The 11369-nt window shown below is 47.3% G+C and overlaps 1 protein-coding gene across 1 annotated transcript in view; it reads left to right on the forward strand.

The window, feature by feature from the left end:
- YPEL2 (yippee like 2) overlaps window positions 1-11026 on the forward strand; it is an 11238-nt gene extending 212 nt beyond the window's left edge. Inside the window, exons 2-5 of the mRNA XM_019621857.1 lie at window positions 4065-4195; window positions 4310-4353; window positions 5123-5231; window positions 6610-11026. Of these exons, the coding sequence (XP_019477402.1) occupies window positions 4065-4195; window positions 4310-4353; window positions 5123-5231; window positions 6610-6699 (374 nt within the window). The 3' untranslated portion in view covers window positions 6700-11026. The remainder of the gene's footprint in view (window positions 1-4064; window positions 4196-4309; window positions 4354-5122; window positions 5232-6609) is intronic.
- The last annotated feature ends 343 nt before the right edge of the window (window positions 11027-11369 follow it).

Here is an 11369-nt window from a genome sequence, read left to right on the forward strand (position 1 = left end):
TTTCTTCATCCATTCATTTTTGCTATAATTAATAGGGCTTGAAAGGTGCCATTCAAGCAGAGCTTTCAGTGTGATGTTGGTTGTTGGGTGGGACAGCAGCTGAGAAAAATTGAGGTTTAGTGCCAGAGACAGTGAACTGGAATTGCTGAGTGTAAGAACTGCAGCTTTCTTGGTGTAATGGAGCTCCCTTGGGTTTCCCCACGTTCTTTTTGGGCATGGGGAGCCTGTGTCCTGGAGCACAGCTTCGTAGCAAACTCACTCATCAGATGGACGTTGTACTTGGGCTGTACTCCCCTTTCAGGCTGTGTTTTTTGTTAGCAGAAATCTCATCCTGAGGTGTTCAGAGCCTGAATGTGCCCGGAGGTGCAGACAGGCTGTGGGCTCCAGTCCTGTCTGTGTGCTTGCAGTGAGAACTGTTTGCAGCTCTCCCAGGAGTAGCTTGCAGGGGCACATTCTGTTCCTTCTTCCCTCCCTGGTACCTGAAGCCTTTTCATTTTTGTTTTATTGGTTTGCTAAAGGACTGCCAGCTGGACATAGGTAAGGGGCAGTGCTCTCTGCAGGCAGCAGTATGGAGCCATTTAGTCCTGGCAGCTGCTTCCTGGTTTTCCAGATGATTCTAGACAGCTCTTTTTGTGTTCAGCCTATTGTCAAAGCTGTCACAAAGACTTGGGATGTTAATCCTATCCTGTGTTTGCTGAGTGGGCTGCATGCATGGTGAATGGGAAGCTGTAGGTACTGAGGGACAGGGCGTGTAGGTGTGGGCACATTCAGTATCTGTGCTGTTCCCTGGCTGTGCTGATTGAACCTGCAAAACCCCTTCTGTCTCCAGTGGTCATCAGTGACAGGAAGATGCGAGTGCAGAGCTGGTGGTGGAGGGGCACAGCCCTTCTCACATTTGCCAGGGTTTCCCAGGGTTGTAGCTGCACTGAGGAAGGCTTGGAAGGACTTGAGCATCTTGCCCAGGAACCACAGACTGCAAACAGAACGGTGCAGTCAGCACTTCCACTTGAGGTCAGCATATAATAAATGGACTGAACTGAAATGACAGCTCCCAAGGTCGTGGGTATTGAATATATATGGATTCAGCTCTGGATCCTGCAAGCTGAGCCTGTCTGTGCTGTGGCAAGCAGCATGTGCCTGCCACAAAGAGCTCCCACTTTAGATGCTGCATCCACACTATGCTTCCTTCTGCAGCAGATCCGATCTGCTGTGAAGCCCCAGCTCCTGCCTTGCAGTCTGCTTCTTGCTGGAGCTCTCATTCTGCACTGTGGGTCTCTGCCAGCAAATTTAGATTAAGAACTCCGTACACAGAATGATTTTTCTCTGCCTCTGTACTGTGATTATTTAGCAGTTTGTGTTATTGTCCTTTAAGCTGGATCTGTGTTACAGTACAACAAGAAAAGGATATTTAAATCCCTGCGTGCACAAAAGAAGTATTTGTTTTAAAAATAAGGATTTCACAGATCTTGTTTGGAATCAACGTGGCTGAGGGGCTGTAATGAGGGTCTATAGATTGAATGACAGGAACTTCTTCAACCACAGCAGCTGCCAAAGGCATCTTCACGTGAAGCTCTTGCTGGAACAAGAGGCAGCTCAGCCTGGGAGGTGTTCCCACCTGGGTGCTCAGCCCTGCAGCTCTTGGGTGCCTCTGTGCTGAGTGGAACAGCAAAGGGTTTGGGATGTGAGCAATCAGGAGCAGTAAGCTGCTGTGTGCTGCACATCACAAAAGCTTGTTTTGTTTTTTTAGAGGGCTCACGGAGGACAGAGAGGGAGCACTTTGTTACTGGCATATACACAGATGTGTTTCCAGCCAGACATTCAGTGTTAGTGGTGCAGAGAAAAATATGCGCTTGGATTTTTAGCAGGAAACAACAACCAAAAATCCTTTCCGTTTCTTTCAGCTGGAAAGTGATGCCAGGAGCTGTTCCTTTAGAGAATCTGAAGTCTGGATTTATATGCATGTGTGAGATACACTTTTGAATGTATGCCTGGAAAATCTACACAGAGAGAACATACAGCACAGAATGTAGATCTTACTGCTGATCTCACTGTCCAGCAAACACCAAACGCGTTGCAGAAATCTTTCTCTGTGTGTATCTAAAACAGACAACTCACTACAAAGAAAAGGACATCTGATTGGGTAAAAATAGATTTGTTTCTCCTGGTTTTGTAATGCCCATTTCAGCCTGTGCCATTTTTTCTGGAGCCCCAGCAGAGAAGGGACTTCTCCACAAAATGCTGAGGTTGCAACGCTTGGGTAAAACCTGTCTGTGTACCTTCATGAAGATACTGACAGCTTGCTCTTGCGGACAGCAAATGCATTAGTGACTTTGAGGTGGCTGCCAGACCTTCCTCACTTCTTTTTATGTGATTTGCCAAGGCCTTGGCTAGCTGGAGGGTGGATATCAGCACAGGCAGCAGCACTGAGAGCTGCGTGGTGCACACAGAGAGGTCCTGCTTGGGCAGAAGGTTATTTGTGGGACTTCTTCATGGTGACCACCTCGGATGCCCTAAAGCCCTGGCTGAGCTGTAAGGAAAAGCATCTCTGGGGATGCCACTGTCCTGTGGGAGTGCCCAGGGAGCCCCAGGCACAGAGCCAGTGGGTGTAGTTTTGTTGTTTATTAAAGACAGGCATTTGCACAGCAGTAATGGAAAATCCTATTTCTGTACCAATAAAAACTTTTCTCCCATGGTTGTTTTTATTGGCAAACTTACTCTCTTTGGTGTTTATGGAAAAGTATTTACTGGAAGAGCTGGATGGCTAGCAGGCTTCATCTGCTTTCATTCTGCTTTGATGACACACATGTTCCTGGGGGACCTTCTGTTTCATCCCATACCCATCCAAAGCCCGAGGGCTGTCAGGGCCCTGCTGTCCAGGGCAGCAAGTTGGGATGTTGTGTGGGTCTGGCCTCTGTCTCCTGCCCTGGGGGGCAGTGGGCTTCATGCTGTTCCCATTTCCCACCCAGGTGCTGAGCCAATGCTGCCTGCACCTTGGAGCTGCCAGGCCAGCCCTGCTTGGTGTGTGGGTATCAGCCAGCTGACAGCAACAATAAAGGGCTTGAGGGCTGCAGAAAGATTAAAAGAAGCTCCTCTAACAAATGCAATTACACAAACATACTTGAGCCATGTGTCCTATTTAATTCCTTCTCAAGAACAGGCATTCCTCAAGGCACTGCTTTTGTCTGAGTGAAAGAGATATCCATGTGCCTCAGGCATCCATCCCTTCTGCATCTGAGTGCCTCTTCTGTGCCCTAGAAGGCAATAACTTGGGGCTCCAGACTCAGCTGAAGAGCAGCTTCTCCTCAAGGACTCTTCTTTCCTGGCAGCGGCTTGTTCCTTGTCAGGGTGGTTTTAAATTGCTCCTTCAGTGAATTTTGATCTCTCATGCTGGTCAGGGCAGGAGCTGTGAGTGCTGGTGGTGTGGATGGGGCTAACTGCTCCTAAAGCAGCACTCACTTTGCTTCTCCATGAGGCCAATCTGTGGTCATGCAGAGAATCACTCAGGTTGGAAAAGAGCTTCATCTGTAGAAGCTGAGGGTTTAAGAGAATCATTACACAGCCCAAGGTTCCTGGTTAAAGGGTTAAATGATCCTGAAAAGCTTCTCTTCAGCTCCTCAGCCCTCGATGCGTGCGTTCCCTGAGGTATGTCCTAAGGTAACTTGTGTTCAGACAGCACCTGTACTCTTGCTCATAAGCACCAAATGTTTAATTCAGCATGTGCTTGTCAGAGCGCGTTAACGTCGCAGGTAGCGCTTCTGTGTGTGAGCTGCTGCTGCCTGCGAGGCTCTGGGCAGTGTGATGGGACAGCAGAGCATACTGCCGGCTCCCAGCCACGTGCCAGCTCTGCAGGACTCCCTGGTTTTGCAGCAAGGCCCTGGGAGATGTGGGGCAGAGGAGACGTGCCCAGATAGCAGGAGAGCAGACGTCTGCTCAGTGTCTTGCACAGAGCTTCTAGGCTTGCTTCAGTTCGGCACGTGCCCATGAGAGAGAGAACAGCTGAACTCTTGGAAACAGGCTCTCACGGCACGTAGATGCTGGAGATAGCAGGTGATAAAGCAGGTGAGGCTGCCAGCAAGATGTTGTGTGGGCAGAGGAGCCCGAGGCAGCTGCAGCCTTCCAGGACAGGGCCTCTCTTCATCGGAGCTTGTTGCCTGATGCTGAGCCTCTTCCACCTGAAGGCACCACTCAGGCCCTGGTAATGGGCATATTGACCATCTGTGGTCATTAATTAAGGAGTTGGGAGTAGTTCCTGGTTTAGCCTTACTTCTGCCAACCAACACACGCTGAATTTTGTTTTCTTGCCTTTCAGTCCTTTCAAGGAAGCCAAGGACGAGCATACCTCTTCAATTCAGTGTGAGTAGAACTCCATGCATGTCACCTTTGCATGTTTTTATGATGCATTTAAGAAAACTCTCCTAAGTAGTACAGAAAAGTTTTCTTTTAGAAAACCTATGCCCAAGACTTGTGAGCCTGCTGAAAACAGTTGGAGAAAGGCAGGAAATAGCACTGATTCATATTTGATTTTACATTCAAGTTTCGGATAAGCAGCTAGAAAAGGTGTTCTTTTTCATCATCAGTTTGAGAAATCAGAGCTGAGAGGTGACTCATCTCTTCCCAGAGAGGGAAGTTGGACAGAGAGTCAGGGCTTTGTAAATGCAGAGAATACAAAATATCTAAGTGCAAACATTTTTTTAGAGCTGGCATAGAAGTTAACTGTAAGTTACCCAATAACTGAAAGTAGTTTTGGTCAGACCACTGCTGGGATGTCTGTCAGAACTGCTTATTTCAGTTACATTTCCCAAATTCCCATTTGGGAAAGTAGAAGTACCATTCTGGCAGTTTGGAAACGAAAATCTTTCTCAAGTGCATCATTAGTGCAGTGTACTAAAATGTTATTAATCTTCTGCTCAAAACTTGTTAGAATGCTCAGTCTAATAAAGATTCTATTTTACCTTTTCATTCTGTTCTGGAACTGCCTGAGACTTCTTTCAGGAACAGCCATGGTACTCAGTATTCTGAATTTCCTGCTTGTGCTTTCAAACACTGCAGCACTCTCAGCTTCACAGCAGTGTCTTGCTGTGGGAAGATGCACTAACAGGGAGCTTCTCTCCATTTTCTCCAGAGTTAATGTGGGTTGTGGCCCTGCAGAGGAGCGGGTGTTATTAACAGGATTACATGCGGTTGCAGACATTTACTGTGAAAACTGCAAAACCACACTGGGCTGGAAATATGTGAGTATCAGCATCATTTGTTTTCCTGTGGATGTCTTTGCTGCAGCTCTTGCTGAAGGTTTGTGTGGTAGAACGTGGTCTGGTGGAAAGAACATCGACTCAGGAACCAGAAATGTGGATTTTGGTCTGTAGCCACATTGTTTTTCCTTTCTGCATTTCCATTTTCTCTCCTGTCTTTTGTTTATTCTCTCCATTCAGACCGTGAGCTCTTTGTGGCTGATTTTTCATCTTTCTAAGAATTTCTGGTGTGGGTTTGGTTTTGGTTGGGGGTCCCTCAGTGGCACTTGATGTAAAATTCAGTCAGCCTTTGTGGTTCGCGTTGTCTGTTTTTCCAGACCATCTCAGAATAACAGAGGGATCCACATATTGCTAATCCTGTGTCCTTCCCACTAGAAATGCTATTGAACATGAGTTGATCTGTTTGCTGTCTCTCGCGCTCCATAAATTCAATTACCTTCAAATAAAGGCTTTTGCTACGTTCTAATTTCTGCTTCCGGAGGCACGCAGTATTCTTGTTTGTCAGAACATTTTGACCGCTCTCTAAACAAAACATCTATTGCATCTGTGGCCTCTGGACAGAAATATTCTTTAAAGTCAGTCAAAAGGCTATAAAAAGCAAAGCATCAAAAATTGATGCGGTGGGAATCCGTGCAGAAACACAGTGTGGGTCTCACAAATGGAGAAGGACGCTAAGTGCATAAATTGAGTTTATTGTAAAACACAATGCAGAATTCCATAAACACAGCAGTAAGCTCAGGTCTCTCCAGCAACAGAATTACATCCTCTCAGATGCATGACACAGGTGTGCGTGCAAACAATGAGCCTGAGCTGGAGCTGAACTGCCTTTGAGGATGCAATCAGAATGCATGAGAGGAGTCTCTCCTGCTTAGAGATCCCATGCTTCGTTCATCCCACCTCTGTGTAGAACGGGTGCTTCCCAGGATGCCCCTCAGCTCCATTTCCAAGTGAAGCTGACCATAGCCCAGCTCCCAATGGCAGTGTCTTTGCAGCAAGTTTCCCCAGAGTAGCTTTGGATTCCTAATGTTAATAAACGCTCAGAATGCTCCAGAGAGGGTCAGATTTTATCAGTGATCATTTCTAAGGCATAGTTCAAGGAGCAGTTGCCATTGGCCTGCCTAAAGCTGCATGCTTACAAGGTGCTGGTTGTGCCTTTTCAGCCTATGAAGACAACTAGAGTCAGGTTTAAGATCGTTCCAAATGTAATTTTTGCAGAATACCCTGAGGAGCTCCTGCAGTTTGACTGTCCTACCCAGCAGACAGATCTCCTTGCCAGGCTGGGACCCGGATCAGCATTCCAGGTTCTGTAGTGTGACCGTACCTTCAGTTATACTGATTGCATTCTTTCTTCTCCTTTTAGGAACACGCTTTTGAAAGCAGCCAGAAGTATAAAGAAGGCAAATACATCATTGAACTAGCTCACATGATCAAGGATAATGGCTGGGATTGAACGGAGGGAGCCCAGCCCTACCAGTGTGTAAGAGAATGCCATCCAACCGAACATTATATCCAAGAGTGAGAGAGTGACTGAACGCTTGGTTCCATGCATTTAGAGGCTCTGCAATCTGGGAGCATCTTCACACCCTTCTCCATCTTTATTGGTGACTGGCCTCTAAATTTCTGTCTCTCTGTCTCTTTGCTTTGTATCTGTTTGTGAGTTGACCCTGGCTGCTTCTCTCTCTGTTCTGGCGTTGGCTAAGAGAATGCACCGAATGCCCGACAGCCATTCCATGTTGACGAATGCTTACCTACGAACTGAAGTTGGCTCTGTGGTGGCATTTTATCAGCAGGTCTCAGTGCAGGAGGAAGACCTGAGTTTTGGGCAGGAGAACGTGATAGGGGGTGGGGAGTGGGCCCAGAGGGAGGTCGTTGGGAGTAAAACTGCACTTCTCCTTTAAGTCCTGGTTAACCAAGGCTTGAAACTGTCTGCTTGTCTGAATGGACAGAAAAATACCTCACGGCTGCATTCTCTCCGGAGCGTAAAACTGCTGCTCCACTGGTGGAGCTTCAGTCTAAGCTGGCTGAGCACAAGACGTAACCAGTTCTCCCTGCAAGTCGCAGATCTGTGTTTTGTTTGCTGTTTATGAACTTGTTGTCTAGGGGAGGAAGGGGAGACCTGAAGGCTGGAGAGATTCCCTGCTCTCCTTTTTCTCTCTGTTTCAGGGTAGGTAGGCCAAACATCCCAACAGAGCACAGCTGTGAGAGCATCCTCACAGCTGGAGAAACCAAATCCTGACACTTGAGCCCTTCAGAGAGAAGGAAAAACCACTTAAGGCACAAGGAGGCTGGAGCTGAAGCTTAGAAGATACAACAGGAAAAAAAAACGAAGACAGGTGCTAAGTAAGAAAGAGGAAATAATGTTGGAGAGGATGGGGACAAACTCAGTAACGTAGGGTACTCTTTGACTTCCTGTACTCCACTGGGTGTCCTTGGGGATTTTTTACCAAGCCTTCATGAGTACAAGTAGGAAAGTGCTGTTAGAATATCTTTCAGTCCCACGCCCCAGCCATCAGCTCTGCTTTTGGAGCCTTTCAGAGAAATGTTGTGAGAGGGGGGAAAGGAGGGAGCAGAGGAACCTGACAGTTTAGCAGTATTGCACAGGTGGATATTTCAAGCCACGAGGTATCCCCCAAGCTTTCCCCCCTTCTCCCACTCCCTGAAGCCTGCTAGAGGCACGGGGGAGACGAGAAGGAAAAAGGAAACTAAAGTATCTTCCCTCTACCCCGAAAGTGTGCTCTGGAGTCTAAGTGGGAGAGGTGGATGTGGTTATTGTAACTGCAAAGGATAAGTCCTTTGCTGTGAAGTTTTCCAGACTGATGAGTGTGGACCTTCCCGAGGTGATGGGTGGGGAAGGAGCACCGTGTGCGAGCAGGGAGCTGCGTCAGACGTAAAAGACAATGTGAAGTTTGCTCTGCAGCAGTCCAGCCACTATCTGGTGCACGGCTCAAAGACTGTTGAACCGAATTAGTGTTATCTCTCTGAGTGAATTTTCTTTTTGTTTGTGGAATTCTTTCAAGTAGGTTAATCCACTGGGGGAAATCTTTCTTAATCCAGAAAGAAAGAGTATTGTGCAGGGGTTTGTAGCTCCTTATGAAACCGAAGCTTTGGAGCTGTAATCTCTCGTTGCTTGTCCCACCCTGAGATCCCGTGAGCTGGGGACCAGAGCGGAGGGGCTGGCAACAAAATCATTTGCTGTTCATGAAGGAGATGTGAGCAGAGATGCTGCTTATGGGTTGGGGTGCGTGTTGGACCGAAGCCCCAGCTTGCTGGCCTGTCAAAGCAAAAGCTGCTTTTCTCTTGAACCACTATTTTGTGACAGCGCGTTGTTACATCTGGCAGGGGAAGGTGAGCTGTAGGCTGTTGGAATGGGTGGAATTGGCTCCTTTTGTGGCTAGCCTGTTCGGAGATAGCTTCTGCCTTTACCCTTTCTGTTGTGGTTGTGTAGCGGTTGCTTCAGCTTTCATTTCTGATTGTCTCTGCTTCCATCGTCCACATTGCCTTAAGCGGTAAAAACCCAGAAAAAATCACAAGCTCTGCAGTACCCACCAGCTTGTTGGCACTGGCACTGGCCTGGTCCCGTTGTCCTGTCCTTTAGTTGTTGATCTGTGACAAACGATTGGGTTTTGCCTCGTGGGAAGTAATTTGCATTCTTCAAAGAGCTCCTGCTCTCACACAGCCCTCGAAGGGATCTGTTTGTACCTGGGAAGAGAAGTAAGGGATAACCCCAAATTGTTAATATGAGGTTGAGAAAATTACCGTGCGTGGGCTCGTGGGTTTTAAGTTGGTATCACCTATAAATAAGATACCAGATACAAATGCTTTTATCCTTATATTTGGGACAGGAAAGGATGACGTTCCGTCAATCAGGCTGTTTTTAACTGTTCCCTGGGGTTACGCTTTTAATGGCAACCAGTCCAAGCCTGAATATGGCAAGATCTTAATCTGGTTTTAATTGGCTTTGTCTCGTCAGCATCCACAGATTTACATTGCCCAGAACGTGGCCTCATGTCCCGATAGGAAAACATGAGTGTGTGCCCATGGGAGCCCACACTGTGCACAGAGTCACCCACAGGCTGCCCCATGGCGTGGAAAGCAGCGTGCTCAGCGTAACCAAAGACTGCACCCTGTGCTGGGGCTATGGGTAGCCCACAGAACTGCCCCCTGGGAAGCATGGGCTGTAATGTGGGGCAGCCTCAGCCCTGTGAGCTGTGCTTCCATCACCTCACGCTGCCCCAAAGCTCAGCCTTCACCGAGTTCCAAATTTGTTGTGCTCGGGTGGATTATCTGCTGTGAGATCCCCCTCCCTGTAATAAATACCCAGATGGTAATATATACAAAGCAGGAAGAAAAAAAAAAGAAATAATCATGTTATCTTGTGAAGTATACTTTTGTAAATAATATTTAATTTAAAAATAATAATAATAATAATATATTTGGTGCCGTTTTCTCAGAGCCCCTCCCTGCGAGCACTTTTCTCATTGTTTATAAATGATCCCCTTTCCTTCTGCATTGGTTGGGAAATACTTTGAGAGGGAAGCAAAGACACACATGGATGTTGTCCTGCTGGGCAGCCCATGCTGGGGATGTGGGGGCTTGGGGGGATTTGAGGGCTGGGGGGGATGTGGGGGCTGCCCATGCAGTGCTGGGCAGGGATGCACATGGCTCCGGATGCAGGAGCACAGATCAGCTGTGAGCTCAGCATCACTACTTGGAGGTTTGTAAGGAGCTGTTTTTAAACTGAAGGAAGTCTTTGGACACAGATCCCGATTTTCTTTTGTTTTGTTTTGTTTTTCTTTGTTTTTAAACCAGGCTGCTACATAATGAACTAGAGTGCAAGTTTACCTCTCAGGCAGCAGAGTTCGTTTCTTTGTTTTCCCTTCTGTCCCTGTGCCCCCCCTGCTCCCCACTCTGTTTTTATCTCGTTGGGTCTCTGTTTGATCCCAAAGTGGACCAACAGCGTGCACAGCTGGGCTGCATTGCTGAGCAAGGAGCTGTTTCCAGCATGAACTGCTGCTGCATGCTCCCTGATCCTCTGATGCTGGCACACATCATTTAAAGACAGACAGGGAAAAAAACCCACAAAACCTACAGGTGAAATTCGTTGTTCTTGTGGTGAGGATTTTCTCTGTGTGCATTTTCCTGCCTAGTGTGTGAGTGTACGGACAGCACTGTGCTGGGTGGGAGGTGTGCTCTGCTCTGCTCTGCTCTGCTCTGCTCGGTGGGAAGGAGCTCCCAGCAGGGCCAAGCCTTGGGGGCTGAGCACTCAGAAACAATGATGTTACACATAGAGGCTGAAGAATCCTGTTGAAAAGAGGGGAAAAAAAGAAATCATAGTGAATTCAAAAAAGAAATCGACGTATTTAATGCAAGCAGAATGGCACTGTGTGTGGTACCATCACAAAGAAGCTGTTCTCGTAGCTATGAACTGTATTTATCCTTTGTTTTGTTCTTGTAAGGAAATGGGAATGCTTTCCCTGCTGACAAAACTAAAGGACAGTGTTTCCAATACCAGCCTGTCTATTGATGCTCTCGTGTTTACAAATTGTGTATACTTTTATTTCTTTGATCTTATTTTAATTTTATTTTTTGTCGTATTCTTTCAGGTCATTTGCTTCAGTAATAAATGCGATTGTTTGTTTTCAAGTAATTGGTTTTCACCTTTTCATGTATTTGTACATTGTATATAGTTCTTCAGTATTAGAGGGAGCCGTATTGTTTGTCATATTTACAATATGTGTTGGTGCTCATTTGAGAAAATAAAATTTTCAAGTACTAAAGCTGTTGTTCTGTGTTGCTGTGCCCATCTCCTCCTATACTGTGTGCAAATCTTAAAGGCTGAGGGCAGCAGAAGTTGGCTGTGGAGCACATGGTGCATTTAACTCAGAAATAGTCCAGCTGCACTCCTTGCTGTGCCTGGGGAGCAGCTCCTCGTGCTTCAGCAGGGGGAGTGCAGGCTGAGGGTGTGCTGTGGAGCAGTCCCTACGGATGGCAGGGCAGCTGCTCCATCCTGCCCGTGCTGTAACACCTTTCTGAGCTGTCTCTTGCAGGTGCCGGTGCTCCTAGTGTCCACCTGATCCCTGGGACCTGATCCACGCTGCCTACCCCTCTGAAACCCCAGCG

Source organism: Meleagris gallopavo, chromosome 21 (genome assembly GCF_000146605.3).
Source record: "Meleagris gallopavo isolate NT-WF06-2002-E0010 breed Aviagen turkey brand Nicholas breeding stock chromosome 21, Turkey_5.1, whole genome shotgun sequence".
Classification (NCBI taxonomy): domain Eukaryota; kingdom Metazoa; phylum Chordata; class Aves; order Galliformes; family Phasianidae; genus Meleagris; species Meleagris gallopavo.